At 50.1% G+C, this 22,828-nt stretch overlaps 1 protein-coding gene across 1 annotated transcript in view; it reads right to left on the bottom strand.

Annotated features, from left to right (window-relative positions):
• Window positions 1-22,828, bottom strand: part of Sdk1 (sidekick cell adhesion molecule 1) — a 952,579-nt gene that overhangs the window by 219,294 nt on the left and 710,457 nt on the right. The window contains exon 14 of the mRNA XM_051161155.1: window positions 20,676-20,812. Within this exon, the coding sequence (XP_051017112.1) occupies window positions 20,676-20,812 (137 nt within the window). The remainder of the gene's footprint in view (window positions 1-20,675; window positions 20,813-22,828) is intronic.

Below are 22,828 nucleotides of genomic sequence, written 5' to 3' on the forward strand. Positions count from 1 at the left end.
CTTCCGACTCTGACAATGCAGAAGGTCATCGAGCTGTCCCTGACACTGTGGAACTCGGCGTCCCTTTGCCAAGGCTAACATTCACAGAACTGGCTTCAGTCCGAAGACAACTGGCACGCGATAGGAAGAACCCGAAGACAGACACTCGAGGTGAACCCTCCACTCAGAGCCGTTCAGTTTCATTTGAACTTCTGTAAAACCTGGAGAGCATCAAACCACAGGGCCATGTCACCTCACATCTACTGGGAAAGTGGATTATCAAGCAAGCAAACAGAAAACTACAGGGATTGCACACTGTGCCACCAACTTCCTTTCAGAGCCCTGGGTGTACGGCTCTCAGGCAGCTCACCCCAGCCTCCTCTTCCACTGGACTTCAGCTATCTGTGAGTGAGTGGCTACTCTGCTTAGGCAGCCTGAGTGAGCCAGAGTCCTTGCTTCGTCCTTGGAAGGACCGGGGTGCCAGTTGGTTGACTGAGACAAGCAGAGAAGGCTTAGGACAGGAAGTTGCCTTGCCGGGGCTTCAATCTGGTGTGACTCTCTCAAACTTCATGTTGAGGCTGGGTCCCCTGGTGTGACAGCTGGCATTAACTGTCAACTTGACAGAATCTAGAATCGCCTGTGAGTCAGGCCTCTGGGCATGCCTTCGCCATTCCCTCGTTGGGATCCTTGACTGAATATGTGGGAAAAGGGTGTGGGTTCACTGCTCTCTGCTTCCCAACTGAGGATGTGATATGACCAGCGGCTTCCAGTTCCTGCCACCTTGACTTCCCCACAATGGTGGACTAGGAGCCAAAACAAACCCTTTCTTCCTTGGGTTGCTTTTGTTGGGGAGCCATAGGGACCTTTAAGAGGGAAGAGTGGGGGCTGGGGACTTGCCTACACGTGTGAAACCCTGGGTTCAATCCTCAGCACAAAACAACAAAACAACAAAACGAACAAACAGAAACCGAACACATGAACAAACAAAAAGGACTACTGCCTTTTTTTTGCAGGAGCAAGCTTTCTCCATGGTGTAATCGGGCTGGTTTCTAAGCACACCTGGCAGCCTCATCCGTACCTGTCTCTCTTTCTACTTCTCCACTAACCTCCCGTATTTACTCATTATCCAGCCTTGGGTATTCTGCTGCAGCAACACAAATCTACCCTAAGACACTGCTGTCCCCGGTATTGCTCCTCCCAGTCTCTGTCCAGTATGGCTTTGGGCCATGTCTTTCTTTCAGAGCATGAACAGCTCTGACATGTCCACAACCTAAGGCACGGTGTCTGCAACCTGGTTTGATCTGATGAAGAGCCCTGGTCATCCCCTTCTGTGTCTCTGGTCTGCTCAGCGTTCCAGTCGCAAGTATAGTTTATTTTTGTTTTTAAAATATAATCTCTTCCATCTCTACTGGAAAACAGGAGATCTGGCAGGTAAAGAAATTAAACTGTAAAGCTGGCTAACATGAGCCCAATCCATCTCACAGGTACCCTAATTTGCATTACCCCCCCCCCCAGAAAAGAGTGGTTTTAGAAGGCTTTGCTCATTTATATGCTCTGTCGCTGTAAACTTGCTGAGGGCCGAGGAAATGTAAGTCACATGGCACAGCTGGACATGTCTTCAGGCAACATCTTCTGAGGAGATTCTCCCTGCAGCCAGGCCTCACAAGACTATCGGTGAGGCTCCTCCCAGGGGCTGGAGAGCCAGGAATTCATCTGAAGGGGCCTCCCGCTGCCTTCCTCCTCCCCTGAGTGTTCCTTCTGTGCCCGAGCTGGTGGTCATTACTCTGAAAGGCTGAGACATCTCAAGACTTGATTGCCGTGGTCTGTGTGTGGGCTCAGATGATTGCTGGGTTTACTGTTTCTTTTTCTTTGTGTGTGTGTGTGTGTGTGTGTGTGTGTGTGTGTGTGTGTGTTGTACACAAATGGGGGACTCTAAACACATGCACAGGGTAGGGTACATGTATATGAACATGCCTGTTTAGGACCAATGTCAGTCAGATGTCTTGATTTCTCTCTCTCTCTCTCTCTCTCTCTCTCTCTCTCTCTCTCTCTCTCTCTCTCTGTGTTAGGCACATGTGTGCATGTTTGTGTACAGGTGTGTGTAGCTGGCCTTGAACTCAGTACATAGCCAAAGATGAACTTGAACATCTGATCCTTCTGCCTCTGCCTGCCAAGTTCCAGGCACACATGGTGCTGGGATAGAGCCCAAGGCCTCCCGCATGTCAGGCAAGCATTCTACTAACTGACTACATCCTAGCTCTCAAGGGCTAGCAGAAGCCAATCACTGGAAATGTACTGGAAACAGTTTTGCGCACGCGCGCGCGCGCACACACACACACACACACACACACACACAGAGTGTTGACATTTTCTCAATTAATGTCACCGAAGAAGGAAAATGTTTTCTGAGGAGAAATTTTCTCTAATTGCCAGAAGCATAGCTACCACAATGGTGCGCAGCCTGGAAGAGCTTCCGCAGTGGCAGTGGGAGCCTTCTCCAGGACATGTCGAACTGCAGCCTCACAGCGAGCCATATGTGAGCGGGGTCACTCTCCATGCCTGTGCATCAACTTCAGCACCACCAGGTGTGAAGCCCAGGGGGTCACTCTCCATGCCTGTGCATCAACCTCAGCACCACCAGGTGTGAAGCCCAGGGGGGTCACTCTCCATGCCTGTGCATCAACTTCAGCATCGCCAGGTGTGAAGCCCAGGGGGGTCACTCTCCATGCCTGTGCATCAACCTCAGCATCGCCAGGTGTGAAGCCCAGGGGGGGTCACTCTCCACACCTGTGCATCAACCTCAGCACCACCAGGTGTGAAGCCCAGGGGGGTCACTCTCCACACCTGTGCATCAACCTCAGCACCACCAGGTGTGAAGCCCAGGGGGGTCACTCTCCATGCCTGTGCATCAACTTCAGCATCGCCAGGTGTGAAGCCCAGGGGGGTCACTCTCCATGCCTGTGCATCAACCTCAGCATCGCCAGGTGTGAAGCCCAGGGGGGTCACTCTCCATGCCTGTGCATCAACTTCAGCATCGCCAGGTGTGAAGCCCAGGGGGGTCACTCTCCATGCCTGTGCATCAACCTCAACATCGCCAGGTGTGAAGCCCAGGGGGGTCACTCTTCCCACCTGTGCATCAACCTCAGCATCACCAGGTGTGAAGCCTGAGGGCGGTCACTCTTCCCACCTGTGCATCAACCTCAGCACCACCAGATGTGAAGCCCAAGGGGGGTCACTCTTCCCACCTGTGCATCAACCTCAGCATCACCAGGTGTGAAGCCTGAGGGGGGTCACTTTTCCCACCTGTGTATCAACCTCAACATCACCAGGTGTGAAGCCTGAGGGGGATCACTCTTCACACCTGTGCATCAACCTCAGCATCACCAGGTGTGAAGCCTGAAGGGGGTCACTCTCCATGTCTGTGCATCAACCTCAGCATCGCCAGGTGTGATGCCCTAAGCTACATATGCCTGCAGTGGGCAGCATCCCCCATGCCTGTGCACACATGCACTGAGATTCAGGCAAGCACACGCACAGATAATAGATGGCCAAATGCACAGATGGAACGTGGCCCAAATCCAGCCTCGAGGGACTCAAAGAAGACACAGGGATGGATTCAGGAACACTGTGAACTAAATCCAGGCCACTGAATCCCTCAGGAGAGAAACCATAGTCCTTTAATCAGGCAAGAGATGGAGGCTGGTGGGGGAATCTGTTGATTAAGAGCCATCAAAAGATGAAACAATAGGGGCTGGAGAGACGGCTTAGAGGATAACAACAGTTGCTGCACACCAAGAATTGATTTTGGATCTGCAGTGCACATCCAAAAAAGTAGGTGTAACTCCATCGATGGGAAGGGAAGAGGCAGGAGGGTCTGTAGAGCTCACTGGTCAGCAAGCCTAGCTGAGTCAGGGATCCCCAGATGCAGTGAGAGACCCCGCCTCAAAAGCCAAGGTGGGGAATGCTGGAAGAAGACACTCGGCATTGACCTTGGCTCCCTGGATAACATGCACACCTGCACACACCCAGACAAACACGTGCAAACCCCCCACACAAAGAGAAAACAAATCTAGTCCCCACCTTCCATAATACTGAGTTTAGAGCATAATTAAAGAGTAAATTGACCATTTTCTATTTTTGATGTCTCTGCCTGGATGTACGTGTCTGCACTCTTAAGTTCATGGAAATCACAAAGCTCATGAAACCTCATGTTGACACTAACGGTTCCTCACCAGGTGGGGGAATAACTGGCCTCACCGACACATGAGAGACGACTGAAGCCAAGCTAGTGTCTCCTCAGCTGTTGCTCTCAAAGAGCGCTAGCGTTCCTTGATGGACTCAGCCACTACTCAGCTGTGGCAGCTAAAAACATCCCTGAGATGGCCGAGATGCGGAGCCGTTCTCATGGGCCCACGAAGATCCCAGCTGTGTCACAGAGAAGAGGTGTCACATTAGCCGGAGACCCTTCCCAATATGCCAGGCTGTCCTCGAGGGTGTTGCCTTGTGAGCACAGATGTTGCATTCCTTGAGATCAGATTGCACACAGGTGCAGCTGAGGGCTGAACCCAGGCACAGCTAAGCTAAGATTGCCAGGGCTTAAAAAGGCTCATCAAGGGGAAACTATGGAGTCAGTAAAGTGCTTGCCTGGCAGAGTTCAACCTCCAGGACCCACACTTTTTGTTTGCTTGTTTTTTGAATGTCAGGCATGGTGGCTTGCGCTTGCAACCCCAGTGCTGGGAAGATGAGACAGGAAGTTACCTGGGCTCACCAGGCAGCTAGCAAGGCCCATGGGTGGGCTCTAGGTTTCATGAGAGACCTTGTGTCAAAAAAGCCAAGGTGGAGTGGGGGCGATACCTAAGGTTGTTCTTTGGCCTCTACCCATATAAACAGGTTCTCACACACATGTACACACACACACACACACACACACACACACACACACACACACACCCCACAGCCTATCAAACCATGATGGTGCTAAGTCAAACTGACAGTGACAGCCCTTGACATGATTTGAGGAGAAGGACGTTCTCCCACACGGGCTAACCACAAGAGAAGCAGCGGCAGGCAAAGTCCAACTGAGCAGCATTCTCAAAACTGTCAGCGCTCCTCACGGCTGTCAAGGTCATCACCAACGAGGGACATCTGAGAAACTGTCCTACCACATGAATCCAAGGAATCATGATGAGCGAACATCCTGAGGGATCCTGGGAAGGGCTCTAAGACAGGAAGCAAACAGCAAGGGAAAGCAGAGCGTCTGAAGCCAGCGTGGGTGGGCTCTGGCTGGGCATGAGTCAGTATGGGCTCCTCAGCTTTGGGAAACACACGGTGCCAACAGGAGTGCTAGAGGTAGACAGGCTCAGGGTGAGGCACACAGGGTAGTTCTGCTAAACTAATATGGCACGCTTATTAAAAGGCAAAAATGAAAAAGGTGGGTTTGTTGGCAAACTGACGGTCTGGAGTGAAGCGAGAGAGAGGCCAGTCACAAAGTGCCAAGTAGGGTTTGCACCGAGAGAGAGATTCTGGTGTTTTGTGAGAGAACACAAGCAAGGAGGTGAGGACATGGCTTGGGGCATAGAGAGGTTCCCTGTGCATGGGGGAGCACCTGAATCCAATTCCCTGAGCCCACATAACAAGGCAGTGTGGTGGAGACAGGGTTGTTCCCGAGTCTTTTTGGCCAGCTAGTCTAGCCTACTTTGTGAACTCCAGGCTGAGGCTTTGTTCTAGACTATGTGTAAAACAAAATAATGGATAGTGCCCGAGGAAGGACACCCAAGGATGACCTCTGGCCTCTGCACACATGTACACATAAGTATAGAGGAACCTGTTCACACAAACAGGTCTTCACGCACATACAGCAAAAAAAGAAGAGGGGCTGGAGAGATGGCTCAAGCGGTTATGAGCATTGGCTGCTCTTCCAGAGGTCCTGAGTTCAATTCCCAGCAACCACATGGTGGCTCACAACCATCTATAATGTGCTCTGGTGCCCTCTTCTGGCCTGCAGGTGTACATGCAGGCAGAGCACTGTGTACATAATAATAAATAAATCTTTGGGGGGAAAAAGGGAGAAGAGGACAAATGAGAGTACATTTGTGTGCACACGTGGAAGTGCCTGAGCCCACGTGCATTTGCATACCAGCAGGAGCAGAGGGCACCTGAGAGCTCCAGCTAACACAGGCAACCCCATTCTCCATTCTGTAGCCCTGGAGGATGGGGTGGGAGGCTCCAGATGTGGAACATGCTCTGTGCAGCATTAGAGAACTTGTTGCCTCTGGTGTAGAGCAGCAAGCAGCATAGGATGAGACCTGTACCCACCACAAATAGCCACGGAATGTCCCTCTAGGCTAGAGGTTAATATTTAGCATCAATCTGACAGGAGGTACAGGTAGCTAGGAGACAAGCCTCTGAGTATATCAGTGAGGGAGTCTCTGGATTAGGCTAACTGATTTAGGAAGACACACCTTGAGTGTGGCTGGCACTATTTTATGAGCTGGACCATAGGCTGTATCTGAGTGAAGACAGCTAGCTGAGTATATGCAGCGAGCAGGCAGCACAGGTGCATTTGTCTCTCTCCACTCTTAACTGTGGGTGTGATGCAGTGAGCCCCTGCCTTGGTTTCCTTGAAACTATGGACTCTAAGCCAAATAAACGCTCCCCTCTACTCAGGTGCATTTGGTCAGGGTGCTCTGTCAGAGCACCAGGAATGAGGCTAGGACAAGGTCCTAGCAGAGACCCTTTGAATGCTCGCTCTGTCTGTCTGTCTGTCTGTCTGTCTGTCTGTCTGTCTCTCTCTCTCTCTCTCTCTCTCTCTCTCTCTCTGTGTGTGTGTGTGTGTGTGTGTGTGTGTGTGTGTGTGTTTAACATGAGCTCCAGGATCTTCCAAGCCATGAAAAATCTGGATCTACCCTAGAGAGCCATTTATCCACCCGGTAAGTCCTTATGTTCTCCATCACTAAAAACACAGAAAATGTGTGAGCATGAGGATGTGAGTCTGGGTCCTCAGCACTTACGTCATAAGCCAGCTGAGGCAGTGCATGGTGGGGAGCAAGAGACAGGCAGGTCCCTGGGGCCCTCTGATCAGGCAGTGTAGACCAGTGAGAGACTCTGTCTCAAGGAAGGAAGGAAGGAAGAAACGAAGGAGGGAAGGAGAGAGGGACAGTGCTTTGGAGGGAGGGGTATCTTAGGCTAACCTCTGGCCTCCACATGCAACTTGCACACAGTAAGAAATTACGATCCCTATAGATCATAATGCTTAGAGTTTTCCAGAAGGCAAGTATAGGCCCATGGAGGATATGTGGGTCACTCCACCCATTAGGGAAGAAAGCCAGCACATGCTAGTTCATCTCTGAGCCCCTACAATGGCCATCAATACCTGTGACAGGTGCCTTCTCTTGGGCTGCATTTTAAATGGGGGAGCAAATGTTATTGGTTTGAGACTCGATATGCAAAGTCCCACAGGAAAACGAGCCACACAGGAAACACTTCCTAACAGCTCCAGAGGCTATCAGCAAAGGCCCTCTGAGATAAGTTTCAAAGACAGCATCAGAACGCTCTGAAGCACGGAGAACAAAGCCTCCACCATCGAGGCGAGTAAAACAGCACAGGGCTCCTCAGCTTTTAAGGACATAATAGCAAGCGTGGAAGGAAGATGTTTAACATATTGTGCAGTGACAGTCAGCGGCGGCTTGCAGAGCAAATGAGCTCACGGGGCGCGGTGCATGAGACAGCGGGGTCCGTGCATGAAAAGTTACCTGTGGCATTAGGAGAAAGAACAAACCCGTGCTTCCAGGTCCTCTTTGTGTTGGAAGAGTCCTGGCTTCCAGCGACGGTAGTGAGGTGGCTCAGGGAAGTATGGAGCTTCAGAGAGTGTACTGTGGAAGCTAGCCTCGGACCAGACGCTGACACCAAGCCCTACCTCACAACGTTGAAGGGTGCTGGGAGGTGACTTGTGGGTAAAGTGCTTGCTGTGGGAGCATGAGAGCCTGTCTTTAGAATTGAAGCAATCTTGTAAACGCTGGGGACAATGGTATATGTCTGTGACCTGACACAGGTGGGCCCCAGGGCATAGTGCCTGGCCAGTCTAGCTGGCCTGGTGACCTCCATGTCCAGTGAGAGACCCAGCTTCAAAAAATCAATGGAGGAAGAGTCCCAATGTCAACCTCTGTCCTCTATACCTGCATGCATGGTGAGTGTATCTCCCGCTACCACGCACACACATGTGCACGCACATGCATACACACACAAAGGGAGCACAGATAGGCTAGGGGGTGTGGTATAGTTGGTAGAGTGATTGCCTGGGAAACGCAGAGTCCTGGGTTCCAACCCCTGCACTGCATAAACTTGGAGTAGTGGAGTAGGGCTGTCAACCTACCCATCATTCAGAAGGTAGAGGCAGGAGGGTCAGGAGTTCAAGGTCATCCTCAGCTACATAGTGAGTCTGAGGTCAGCATTTTGTATGAGAGACAAAGACATAGATAGATAGATAGATAGATAGATAGATAGATAGATGATAGATGGGTGGATGGATGGATGGATGGATAGATGGACAGATGGGTGGATGGATAGATGGATGGATAGATGGACGGACGAATGGATGGATGGACAGACAGACCACTGCAGACTCTAGAATATTCTACACTTGCTACATTATCAGAATCCCAGGACAGATTCACATGCAGCTGCTCGTCAAGGCCACTGATGCTTTGCCTGTATCTATGCTCCTCAGAAGCCACCCCCCACCCTCCCAGCCCCCCACCCCCGCTTCCCAAGTACCAGGCTGTTCCTTCATCTGGGGTAGTCTGTCAGCAACTGAGGGAAGGTGACTGTCCACACCACCCTCTCCAAACCCAGTCCGGAGCCTCACACTCAGTTCTCTCTGCTCCTGCCAAGCTCTGCTGCCTAAAGGCTTGCTCAACAGCTTTGTGTGGGATGTGCCTGGCTTCCTCCGGTCCCTTGGTGTTTCTCATAGGTCTCTCTTTTCAGTGTGGAAGGGAATTCACTGGGCAGCCAGCAACAGTTGGTTGTGGTGGAGACAGATAAGCAAGTCTTTCTTTGTACGCCTGCTAACATTTCTCTAGGGGCCATCAGCATGTATTACCCTGGACTTAAAATATATATCACTACATAGAAAATGCCTTTTCAAAGCAGTCTGTTTAATCCTTGCCCTTGGCTTCTCCTGGTGCAAGGAACCTTCTGCTTTTGCAAATACATAGTTAGGCATGCCAGGGACGCCATAGTACTTCCTGCATCCAGGTTTCTGCATCCTGGAGCTCCTCTGAGGACGGCAGCACACATATCCAGGCCCTGCAAATTTCCACATGTGGTCCACTTCCGAGAGGGCTTTTCTGGCCTCTCCTGTGGAGTGACAGCCCCCCCTCCTCAGAGGGTCCTGACTCTTAGAGACACTTCCTTGGCTACTACTGTTCACGTGCTAACTTAGGTCATGTCATGTGTCTCCAGGTTTGTGATTTGATCTTTGTGAGTGTCCTTTGTCTCCCAGCTGGACTTGGGTTCTGCCTGGGTGTCTTCCCACAGCTAATAACAATGGATGAAAGAGGCTGCATCATTTTCAGCCCATCTGCCAGGCTCCACACTGGAAGAGGGGGTGTTAGGGGGGGCGGGGAAGGTTGGGATGGCAGGTGGAGGGGGGAAGCAGAGAATTAAAGTTAAAAAGATGGATGGTTCTTGTTTCTCACATGGCTGCCCTGAAAGAACGCTGACAGGTGCTTAGAAATAAGAAAACCTTCTCTATAAATTTTAAAATCCTAAAAATGAAGACTGGGAGAGAGAGAGCGAGAGAGGCTGTACTGTGAAATATCGACCCTTCCAAGCCGCATCTTATTTATTTCTGTGAGGTTTACAATCAGGCAAAACCTCATTCGTGGAGGTGAGAAATGGAAGGTGCTCGCCTCTGAAGCGGGAAGACTGACTGGACAGGGACCCAGGGAATGTTCTAGAAGGATTCTCATCTTGTTCAAAGCATGGACTACAGGTATAGAGATGCATTTGTCAGAGCTCACTTAGATCTCTGTGTTTTGTTCTATGCAAATTATGACTCGATATTACCCCCCCCCCCCCCAAAAAAAAATCAGTATTGTATAGAGCACTGAAATCCTAGAAGAGATTCTATGGAGATCAGGGGGGAAAACAACAGGAGATTCCACCAGCCTTATTACCATTTAAAAGTATTCTGATAGCCCAGCAAGATAGGAGAAACAAAGAGGAGCCGGATGAATTCTATTATTTGGAGAAGATATGATTGTTTACTTTGAAAACTAAGAGGATCAACAGAAAAATCATTAGAATAATAAGAGAATAGGAATTGGGGAGTGGAAAAGCAAGTGACTAGGTGACAATAGGCCTCCTGCCTTCCAACGATGGCAAGCTGGGAGGCGGCTGAGGGAAAATCCTCCATACACAGCAGTGAGTTGCCCCTTCAGGACAGTAGTTCTCAACCTTCCTACACTGAGGCCCTTTAACACAGCCCCTCATGTTGTGGGGACCCCACAACCATAAGATGATTTTCAATGCTACTTTGTAACTGTCATTCTGCTACTGTTATGACAGCAACAGTTGGTAGATATCTGACACTGGACCCTGTGAAAAGACAGCTCGGCCCACAGGTTGAGAACCCACTGCCACCAGCCAGTGGAATGGCCCCGCCCACTCTTAAGGGAAAGAGGAGCATGGCCCCGCCCACTGACCTGAGGGTATGGAAAGCAGTACAGAAGATGAATGCATAAGCATGGGGTCCTCCAGGCGAGCAGATGGAACAACCAAGAAGTGGGTCCTCACAGAACTTCTCAGGGTTTTAACTCACTCCATGGGAATCAGGCCCAGTCAGCCACCCCCACCATCTGAGCAGCTGGGAAATGGAGGCAGGAGGATCATGGCAACTCTGAGGCCACCATTGGCTACATTATGAGGCCCTGTCAATGTATCTCATGATGAGAAATAGCAGATTCTGGGAGGATAAGGAAAGACATTGTGTCAGTTACTAAAATACATTTGGAACTAAACCATTAAAATGTTTCAAGAACTGCAAGTAGAAAAAAAAAAAAACCAAGTAAACAAACAAAAACCAAGCCACCCTTCCTGCAAATAACAACAACAACAAAGAAAAACAGAAACAAACAAACAAACAAACAAACCTGATGAACTTTAAAAAAAAATTGAGACAGGGTCTCAATATGTAGCCCAGGCTATCCTGGAACTTGCAGTGCAGACCAGGCTGGCCTCCTACTCAAAGAGACTCTCTTGCTTCTGCCTGCCCACAGAGTGCTGAGGTCAGGGACGCATGTGTCTCCATGTCTGGTCTGTTTTGTTCTTTAAAGCATGCGAAAATTAACATTACAGAATGAGTGGATTGCTCAATAAACCATGCTGGTAGAATGAAAACCAGAGTTGTATTTCAGGCTACATAGTATGACAAACTATTCCAGCTGAATTAAAGTGTTAAATATGTGAAAAATCAACCCCTTAAAATAAAGGTGCAAATCTATTATATTTATTTCATGCCAGATAGTGCTAAAATATCCAAATACAAAAGCAATTGGAAGAAATCAGGAAAGAAATATCAGCAGACTAAATGACATAAAAATCAAGCATTTCTTTGTCAAAAATAACCCACAGTGCTGGATTGGATAAAGCTCATTTGCGGGGCCAGGATTCAATCCCCAGTAGTTCATAAACCAGGCATATTGACACATGTCTGCAATCTCAGCATTTGGGAGGTGGGGGCAGGAGGATTAAAACCCCAATGTCATCTTCCGCTATACAGCAAATTTGAGAGCAGACATGACACACGAGACAGTGACTAAAATATAAATAAATAAAATCTACAAAAATTAAGTATAAAAAGAAAATAGAAAAACAAAACAAAACAAAAAAGACTTGCCACAAATGGCAGGAAAAAAAGAAGTTTCAAATCCTGGTTAGAAAAATGGGGCAAGAAAACTGGCAGATCACAGTAGGAAAAGTACAAAAAGCCAAGCAACTTGGAGAAAGGTGTCCCGCTGTGCTGAGGATCAGAAAAATAAATAAATAAAAGGTCCATGTCCACAGTTATCAGAAGACATGGTTCTTGTAACCACGAATCTGCTGAAAACATAAGAGCATGTCTTTGCAAACCTGACAGATGGCGTCACTACAGTTTTCCTCTGCGGCTACCCTGAGAACCGCCGAGCGGGTGCTTCAGCACCACGGACAGCACACAGAGGCGCCGGCCCTGTGTTTCTTAACGCTAGAGACGGCCTGTGGCTGCGCCGCCTAGAGGAGAAGATGGGGATAGCAGAAAGACAGACTAGGGAGACAGGAAGTGCCCTGACACCAGGACAACAGCTGACTTTTGGGAGTTGATAAGTAATAGTGGACCACAGAATGTCAAAAATGGGGTTTGGGGGAGATATAATTCTCAGACATGTTCAGAAAAGTGCAAGCAATGCTTGCTGCCGAAGCACAGAAAAGCAAACCAATAAGTGGCTGGAAGCAAATCTGGAGAGGCAAGTGGTGGCCAGGTGATGAATGATGCTGCCTCTCATGCTAATCAGCCTAGAATCTATTCTTTAAGTGACGAGTTCTACAGAGGACAGGCTTAGGATAGCGAGATGGTGAGAAGACAGGCCAGCTGCTGGAAATAACGTAACCTTTGGGAAATCCTAGGAAGAGGGCCCAGCCTTGCTGCACAGTGCTCCATGGAGCCTTTACTGCCTCCTTAAAGGGGTTTCTAGAGGAGGAATCCTCTTGGCTAGGCCTAGTGAATGCTTCAGCACCAATACTAGCGCCTCCTAGAGGCAGAAATGGAGGTAGCACTCCCTATTCGTTGAATCTAGTCAAGGCAAGCCCCCCATCAGGCATTGCTCTGAAACTGCTGCCCCCTACCCGCCGCCAGTGGCTCAGTGCAGCATGGCCTTGAGGAAGGCACACACAAACAGGGCAGGAGTCCAGAACAGCTTCCTCATCTCTAGCTCAGAGGAGGAAGAAGCCCTTTGCGGCAAAGATGACAAGTGCTACTGTGGACAAGTGGACTTAACTCAGCCTAGAGGATATCCCGGTGTGTAGCCTCCTGGTACAGAGGTAGAATGATGGAGACCTGCAGGGTCACTGGGTAAGCTTCAGGGACCACCAGCAGGGACAGGAGAGACAAGCAGTGAGTCACAGCAAGTAGAGGCACAGGAAAATAAGAGGTCAGAGTGAAGCGGGGGAGGGATGGCTCGGCCTGTGCAAGCAGGAGGACGCGAATTCAACTCCCAGAACCACATAGGAAGCCAGGCATCTCATCCCAGTGCTGGGGAGATGAAGACAGCTGGACCCCTGGGGTGCACTGGCCAGCCACTGTTGCCTGCTTAGGGAGTCCCACAACAGCGAGAGCCCTGTGTTCAAAAACAAAGTGGACGCCACTGGAGGAATGACACCCGAGGTTGTCCTCTGATCTCCACACACATTTGCACATCAGCGCACGTGCTTCTGCATGCACACGTTCACCTCCCACACACATACACGCGCGCGTGCGAATGCACGAGTGAAGAAAGAGGCAGGCGTGGGGCCACAGGAGCCACATTCAGGATGACTCCAGAAAATGGAAGGAACAACCGGGAAGAGGCATGTGTGTGGCGGGGGGAGGGGGGGAGTGGCAGGGATGCGGCCTCAGAGGGGAAGGGGCAGAATGGGGAGGGCTGGAAGCTGAGATGACTAGCAGAACCCCGTCCTTTGGACAGAAGGGGCCAGGGGTGGGAAAAACCCAGAGGCAGAGAGGGAGTGAATGGCGCAGCCAAGTGTTGGAGGACGTAGGAGTGACCGGTGCACGGGAGGAAGGACTGTAGTGACTATGTCTTACTATTACTTTTCTTTTGGGGATGGGGAATTACTATGTAGCCCAGGCCAGCCTTCAAACTCACACTCCTTGCACCTTAACCCTCCCAAGTGTCGGAGTTACAGGTGTGCACTACCATACCTGGCTATGAGCATATATAAATTTGCAATAGAAATACAAACATATTTTATAGTATAACTCAACTTAAATTTTAGGAAAAAATCACAGCTATAAACATTCAATTTCCTAAAAACAAACCCCAAGAACTAAGTACCATAAGGCAATTACATTTTTATATAAATATGGCACAGATATCTTATGAGGAGACACGTGGTAACAGGCACTAAGCTTACAAAATATCATGAAGAAATGACTTGATTTTTCTTACTAACTGGTAAAAGACCACTGCAACCCTCATTTATCAGGTCTAGCCCTGGGAAAACAGGCTGGGACTCAGTTTAGGAACCATAATTGCATCGCCTAAATATCAGAGTTTCCATGGAAACTTGTGTTAGATTGAGAGTGTGCATTTTTTAATACAGCACAAATGTATTAATTTCAGTGATAAAATGTATAAAAAAGGAGCATCTCAGCTCTTTTGCAAACACTGAACATGTGCCTGCTCACTGTGTGTGTGTGTGTGTGTGTGTGTGTGTGTGTGTGTGTGTGTGTGTGCACGCGCGCGCAAGCCAGAGAGGTTGATGTCGGTGTCTTCCCCGGTTGCACCTCACCTTACTTTTGAGACAGGGTCTCTCCCTGAACCTGGAGCTCACCGATGGGTCTCCCTAGTTCCCTGCATCAAACAGTTGTAATTAGCTCACCGATTCCAATGAGACGTTCCAACCGTGTCAAGAGAGGAACAACCCACGCACGTACCTCAATAATGCCAAAATGAACTGACAAACAGAGGCGAAACTGGCCAGTATCTACAGAGCTACAGCCAGGTACAGTCCTGCCTTCTATAGCATAAAATCTATTTGCATCCATTTGCATTTTTATTTTGCAGATAAGAATTGTTTGCATTGCAGCAACTTCTCTAGAATTTACAGAGTTGCGAGATGGTCCCAAAGAGTGGCCTCTGTGAAGTTAAGACAACAACACAAAGAGGTGCCGGTGCCGGTGAGACCCACATTCGTTTGCATCTTTTCAAGTTCTTTCCCCGACAGCTCCCCTTAACAACCCTGGCCCCACAGACACACTGTTCTTGGCCACAGGCAGTACAGATTTTAGAGAGTGAGAAAAAATGCTTTTCACTTTGCGACCAATTTCTCACGCTGTCTAAAGATTCGGGGTATCCAGCTCTGAAGAGAAGTCCTTTCTTGGTTCCCCAGCTGTCCTATTGGAACTGATCCCATACCTACCTCAGCTCGCCAGGCGGGTACCCTGAATCAGCCTTAGTGACAATGCCACCTCCATCTCTGCCTCCAGCTCACCGAGAGGCACCCGTGACAAGAGAACCCTCAAACTTGATGGCAAGAGGAAGCCAGTGAACCTACAGGGGCCAGGCATTCTCCACACGGAGCTTTGACTTTAGTTAAGTGCATGGGACCGCACTCTTCCATGGCAGCCCAAAAACCTCCGAGAATGCCCTTCTGTGATGGGGGGAGTGTGGTGAAAACAAACATCAAGGAGGCCCCTGCCTCAGCCAATGAGCCACATCTGCCCGGTTCCTCCAGGGTCCAGGGCATTCAAGAGAACAGCAACCCTGTCAGCCTGCTAGGAGGAGTAGCTGGCGCGTTGTGCGTTGTGCGGCTGTGGTTATTTAGCACTGTCCACTTCTCAATGCTGCGTGTGGGCCAAATGCAATCTCCATTTCAGTGTGCCTGCTGCTAAGCGGTTCTCTCCGGCTGTAATTAGCCTGCGTGTTCAGCTGCTTCTTTGCGGCACTCATTCCTAATAAAACTAAAAAGCTCATCACAGGGCCAGATGACGGAGGCAATCCTCTGATTTGCTGCGACAGGAAGGCATATGACCAACCAACTGGCAGCAACACATGTTGCTTCTATCGAGGCCATAGCTTTATCTTGCATGGTTGAAGTCAGGGACAGGCGTGCAGTAGCCGCCCTACTCTCTCAATATTTGGCAGGCTGAAGGGTCAACAGGGTAATGAGGGAGCAGTCAGTGCCGGGCTTTGGCACTTTCTTAGCAAACGGAGGCATCTGAAAACATCTGCAAAATTATCTAGTGCGTGCTCATGGTGGCCATTGGTCAAGGGTAATGAGGGAGAGGGGCCGGCAGGGTGGCTGGGTGAAGGGAAGCCTGCCTAGCATGTGCAAGATACTGGATTTAACTACAGAATCTCAACACACAAGAACCAGAAAGTAGTGACATACAGACCTGTGTGTGTGTGTGTGTGTATACACATAACATATATATATATATATATATACTCACATGTGTGTGTACACATAACATATATATATATATATATATACTCACATGTGTGTGTACACATAACATATATATACACACAAATATATACACGCACACATGTGTGTGTATGCATGTGTGTTCATGTGTATGTGGAGGCCAGAGGTCAATATCAATATCAGGCACCATTTTCCAGTTGTCCACATTGATTTTCCAGACACGGTTTCTCACTGCTGACTCAGCCCCACTGGCTGACCAGCAAGCATCAGGGACCCACCGGTCTCCATTTCCCCAGCACCAGGATGACCGCAAAGTGTGCCATCCTCTCAGATTGCTACTGTAGGTTCTGGAGAGCCAAACTCAGGCCCTGTGCATCTGGTTCTTTCCTGATAGAGCCTCGGGCCCTGATGTGGCCTGCCCACTTCCTCGCTGTCAGAAGTTGAGGCTGCTCACTTTACATGTACCAGCACCTATCAGACGGCCTGGGAAAGAGCAGATGTCAATCACCTAGACAGATGAACAGCTGCATAAAAAGTCTGCTTCTGATTTAGGCAGTATGCCTGACTGGAAAAGTACGTCTTGCTGTCAGTTGGAAAATGGCTGTGTGGTATTTTTAATTGGCTCCCTTTCTGGTGCCAATAAGGGCCGGTAGAACACTTCCCTGATGGACAACTGCCCAGAACGCCATGTATAGCACTTTTCTCTGAACTGAAACATCTCATGGAGAGTCTCAGGAAGTTCCAGAAACTTACCAGATGTACATGGACCCTACTTACTCAGAGTTACATAAAGCTATAAAGATGGCTTAAGGGGAGGAGACTCTCTGACCCACTGAGCTGCCTGGAAGTTGGGCAGAGAGCTTCAGGGTTCCAGCTTTCTTGAGTTGTCCCCCGTCACTCATGCTAGCATGTGTTTGGATGATGCGGCTGCCTCTGAGTGGTCCCTGTTCCCGTGAGTAACCCCTCAGCCACATTCCTGTGGGTGACCTCAAAACACTCACTGGTTCAGACAAGCTGTGCCTCGATGGTATTGTTACCACCGTGGTCTGTTGCTGGCTCCCTGTTTGGGTGAGTGGGCGTATGTTCACATCTCCTCAGGGACTGTATCATGAAGCGGTCCATCCTGGAGGCTCTGCCACAGATTCGTGTTATCTCATTTGCAGAGTAGCTACTAAACTCTAGGGACAGGAGCACAGAGAGGAGAGGAGAACACAGCCCTTTGTCTCCAGGAGATGGATGCCTGCCGGGAGCTGTCTTTACTGTGGAAATTTGTCAACTTGTGATGGCAAGAGCTCTGCTCCTGTCACATTCTCTCCCCACACATTATCGTCAAAGGCCATGCAGCCGTGACATCCTCAGGAAAACCTTGTCTTCTGAAAGGCTATTTTAATAAACGATGCTGCCTCTTCCTTCTGTGACTGGGGGTTAAATGGAAACACGGTCCCAGCATTGCCTTCTCTAGGGAAGGCAGCTAGGTCAGAGGTCAAGGAGGGAGAAAGTCCTGACTTCAGTGCCTCCTACTGAGCTGTGTCCAAGCCTGCTATTGTGGCCAAGGCATGGACTTAGTATCCAGGGGTAGATATAAAATACAGCTCTATGGTTAGAGCACATGCTTAGAATCCTACAGTGAGGAGGCATGGCTCAGCGGTGGAGTGCCTGCATATAATTCCCCAGTGAGAGACCAGAACGTGGCTCATCAGTAGAGTGCTGGCTGGGGGTGTGGTCAGTGGTAGAGTTCTTACCTAGAATGCATCTGTCATTTTAAACATGTTAAGGAAGACTCTGCTGTATAGTTCAATAGTTACATTGAGCTATGTGCTGGTGAGCCCCTTGGAGGGGGACAGTGGGTGAGGGACAACACGCTAGCCCTGTAAGTACTCCCAGTGAAGGATAAAACATGGACAATCTGGCAGGGGCTGAGGGGCAACATGGAGCCAGTGCAGCTGATTCATGCCCAGCAGAATGAGGTGTCCGTAGCAAGCTGAGGTTATTACACGGGACTGGAGAGTTTGGCTTCATTCTGGATGCTGCAGGAGCCCCGTGGGGCTCATATAGAGAGGCCAGGCCCACTGCTATTTGGAAGGAATCAGCATTGGTATTTGTGGAGAGGACGGCTAAGAAAGGAAGAATGGAAGCAGGGCCTGGAGAGGCGGCTGAGGCTCCTGAAAGGGCCTGGACTCACGAGAAGGGACAGGTGTGGGAGAGAAAGCTAAGGGTGTGAGGGCTAGGACTACTGCTACTCAGGTGGGCGGCGTGGAGGGTTCGAGGGCTGTTTCAAGACTGTGGTCTGAGTGACACAGAAACTGGGCAATGAATGCGTGAGGGAAACGGATATGGGTGGGTGGGGGAAATGGGGATGGGTGGGTGGGGGAAATGGGGATGGCTGGGTGGGGGAAACGGAGATGGGTGGGTGGGGGAAACGGAGATGGGTGGGTGGGGGAAACGGGGATGGGTGGGTGGGGGAAACGGGAATGGGTGGGTGGGGGAAATGGGGATGGCTGGGTGGGGGAAACGGAGATGGGTGGGTGGGGGAAACGGAGATGGGTGGGTGGGGGAAACGGAGATGGGTAGGTGGGGGAAACGGAGATGGGTGGGTGGGGGAATGGGAATGGGTGGGTGGGGGAAATGGGGATGGGTGGGTGGGGGAAACGAAGATGGGTGGGTGGGGGAAATGGGGATAGGTGGGTAGGGGAAATGGGGATGGGTGGGTGGGGGAAACGGGCATGGGTGGGTGGGGGAAACGGAGATGGGTGGGTAGGGGAAGAGGAACAAGGCCAGGGTTCAGATGATGGCAAAACAACAGTAAAAGCAGCTATGTCTGTGCCGCAGTCAGGGAGGGATGTGAGGCCTCCGGGCTGAGTTCTGAGGAAGAACGTGGGAAGGAAAGGATCCGCTCACCATGGAGTCTGGTTGAAGCCATGGCCAGCTGAGTGTCTGTGAAGGTGGCTAACACAGAGGCAATGCTCCTGCATCCCCCAAGCTAGAGTGTCAGTCCTGTCGGGTGGCCGCCAGGTCACCTCCCCCAACTTCCGCCGCCCCATGAGCTCATTGAGGTTCCCCAGTGACATTAGGAAAGTAACAGCATCAAAACCAGCAAGACGGTGTTGCATAACAATTACGAAGGGCAGGAGAGGCCACACCCGTCTCTCTTCCCAAGCACCCCACTTCCTCCTAATCCTCCTGCTTAAAATGTATATTAAAAAGTGCCTTTTAATAAGTGCGGACTCGGCTTCTCACCAGCGCACCCTGCATCTTTTCTGAGGTGAGGCCAGAAATCCAGCTTTATTTGAGCTGAGGTCCCTAAAAGATTAGAGGGGACTACTCAGGACGGACGGGAGGATGGTGCGTGGCTGTACTTCCATACACACACACACACACACACACACACACACACACACACACACACAGTTAATGCTTGGCTTGTTCTAAGTTAACCCCTTCCAGCCCACGTGCCCTGGAGGACTGCAAGGTTGACAAGAGCAGGCACTAACTAGGGCTCAGGCACCGCTTGTGTACCTGGCATGCAGTGTGAAGGAACAGGGTGTGGGCTGGGAGGAGCTGCGCAGGCACCAAAAGTCTCAGAAACCTGCTGACCTCCTGAGGGGATGGATGGCTCTGAGAGGACTGACTGCCTGTCCCCACCCCTCATCCCCAGAACCCATCACTGGAGATGATGTCACTGTGGGTTGATCTTTAGGATGCTAACTCGCTGTCCTCTCAGACGGCTGGTGCTTGGAACACAGTGCAGTTCTGAAGGTTCAGTTCTCTGCTCATGGGCCTCCACAAGGCACAGGCAGCAGGCAGCACCAAAGCCCAGTTACAAAACCCTCCCAAGATGCGAAGGACTGATACGGCCTACTTTGAAGTCAGCTCCAGCAGGCACCATCACCCTTTTTCCAATATGGCCCAGGGGTAACACTGTCCCCCTAGAACCTCTGAGGCAGTCTCGTGGACTCAACTATCCTCTTGGGACTGGTCTCAAGTCCAGGTCCTCTCAAGAGCCCATTACTGATGCCCCCCGGCCCCACCTCAGCCACATCTCTTTTTCCTCTCCTAACATCCGAGCTTGCTTTTGCTTTGCTACCTGCGCAGCATGGGCAAGCGTCTCTTTGCTGTGGGTCGGTGGGAAGGACACGGCATTAAAAGCACATGGAATCTGGTGTCTGGAGCTGGGGAGATGGCTCTGTTGGGAAGAAGACTCCCAGTGCAAGTACGAGGACCTGGACCTGCATGAAGGTCTCTGGCACCCGTGTTAAAAATCCAGGCATGTAACCTCAGTGTTGTGGCAGGCAAAGACAGGAGGGTTACTGGGGCTTGTCGCTCACCAGCCTAGCTGCAGGTTCAGTAAGAGAGCCTGTCTCAAGGAGTAAGGCTAAGAATGATAGAACAGAAAACCTGATGTCCTCCCCTGGCCTCTAAGCTTGCACAGGCCCACCCCAATGCCTCGTCTCACCCCCCCCCCCCCCCCACACACACCTGGTTTCCGTTTGGGGACAGCAGTTCGCTTTGCTACTTACTGTTCTCAGACAGCTGCACAGTGTAGTAAAGGACTGGGCTGTTTCCGTCAAACGGCCGGACCCAGGACAGTGTCACCGAGTGGCTGCGCGCAGGACTCAAGCTGGCCAGGAGGTTTTGGGGTGGGTGAGGCAGCTCACTGGAGGCGAGGAAGGAAAAGAACAAGAGAAACGTGAGGTTGGACCGCCGGGTCATCGGGTGCCTGTGCTGGAGACGCATGGTGCTGCTCGGGATGAGAATGGGCTGGCTCTCTCTGTGTGGTCCCCACAGGACAAACAAAGCCCAGCCCCACCTCTCCTCGTATAACCAAACGTAATTTGATGTCATCTCTGCGGCACCACAACCATAACACAACCATAGCACAGGGGCCATGGGTGCGTGAACCTTTATTACATTACATTTTGTCTTGTCTTTTTGTGTGCATGTGTGCACATGGGTGTGCATGTGTGCATAGGCTAGAGATGGCGTCACGTATTTGGATAGTTTTAATTGCCTGGGAAGAAAGTCTCAGTGAGGGATTTCTATACCCTCAGCTTAGCCTATGGACATGTCTACAGGGGAGTGTCTTGATGGTCTCAATTGCCCACTGTGGGCGGCACCATTCCCTGGGTTTTGGATCTTGATTGCAAGCTAAATTAAACCCTTCCACCTCAAGTTGTATTTTGTCAAGGTATTTTATCACAGCAATGGGAAGGAAACAACAACAACAAAAAAGTCTTCTTCAGTTGCTCTACACTTTAGTTTTTGATGTGGGGTCTCTCACTGAACCTGGCTGGATTAGGCCAGCTCATCAGTGAACACTAGGGATCCTCCTTGCCTCTGCCTCCCCAGAGCTGGGATTAAAGGTGTGCACCACTGCACTCAGCGTTTTTTTTTTTTAAATGAATATAAGTATGCTGTCTTCATTTACACCAGAAGAGGGGATCACATCCTATTACAGATGGTTGTGAGCCACCATGTGGTTGCTGGGAATTGAACTCAGAACCTCTGAAAGAGCAGCCAGTGCTCTTAACCACTGAGCCATCTCTCTAGCCCTGCACTCAGCTTTTAAAGCAGGTGCTTGAGATTGAACTCATGTCCCCACGCTTGTGCAGCAAGCCCTTTACCAGCTGAGCCATGCCCCTGGCCCTGGTGTTGGCATTTGCGAGACATAATGTGGTCAATGACTTGTCTATACAGCCAAAGGCTGTTCATGGAAACCCAGCAAGGACTATAAAGAGGAAAGCCTGATGCTGAGGACCTACCCATTGTGCGGTTTCCTCACTCACTCCTCTGCTCACATGCCTTCTTAGACAATGTGGACTGCCTCGTTTACTGACTGCATGGGAGGAGAATAGAGGTTTGGGGGAACATTTAAGAGGAGATGTGGTGAGAAAACCAACCAAAAGCCTATGGACACGATAAGTAACACATGGACAAGGCTATAAAATGGAAGTGTACTTCTGGGACCTAGGTTTCTAAAAGAAGTCACTAATTAAAAAAGAAGAAGAAGAAAGAAACGAAAAGGAAAGAAGAAAAGTGTTTTTTGTATTTTTTTTTTTTTAATCTGGGAACTAAGTCTCTACCTGGGCATCCCAAGCCATGCAAATTAGGCTCAGCGTTACACCTCTGGGGCTTGGGATCGGGACCTGCCCCATGCTTCTGCATGGTGGCCATTTCCATAACACACCAGGTATCATAGAGAGGCGGGGTGCCAGGCATGACCTGTGTCACCACTAATTGTTCTGGGTCTCTCTTGAACATCGGTCACCAGAGAAACATATGGGTCAGAACAAATGCCAACATTATGCTTGTACTTTGGAAGCTTGGGGCTCTATCTATCTATCTATCTATCTATCTATCTATCTATCTCTATCCATTCATTCCTTCATTTACTGGCTAGCTTGGCACTTACTATATTGGCTACACTGGCCTTGAATTTGCTATGGCTCTCCATCATCTGATCCAAAAGTGATGGGCTCTCAGGCACACACTGCCATGCCCCACTCTATACTTGATTGCATGTGTGCTCATGTCCATGTGTGGTCATGTGCATATGTGTGCACTTGGATGTGGAGCCACAGGTGGGAGTTTTGTGTCGTGCTCAATCATTCTCCATGATATTTTCTGAGTCAGGGTCTCTCCTGGCTGAAGGGCATGGCCAGCAAGTCCCAGG

Source organism: Acomys russatus, chromosome 19 (assembly GCF_903995435.1).
Source record: "Acomys russatus chromosome 19, mAcoRus1.1, whole genome shotgun sequence".
NCBI lineage: Eukaryota > Metazoa > Chordata > Mammalia > Rodentia > Muridae > Acomys > Acomys russatus.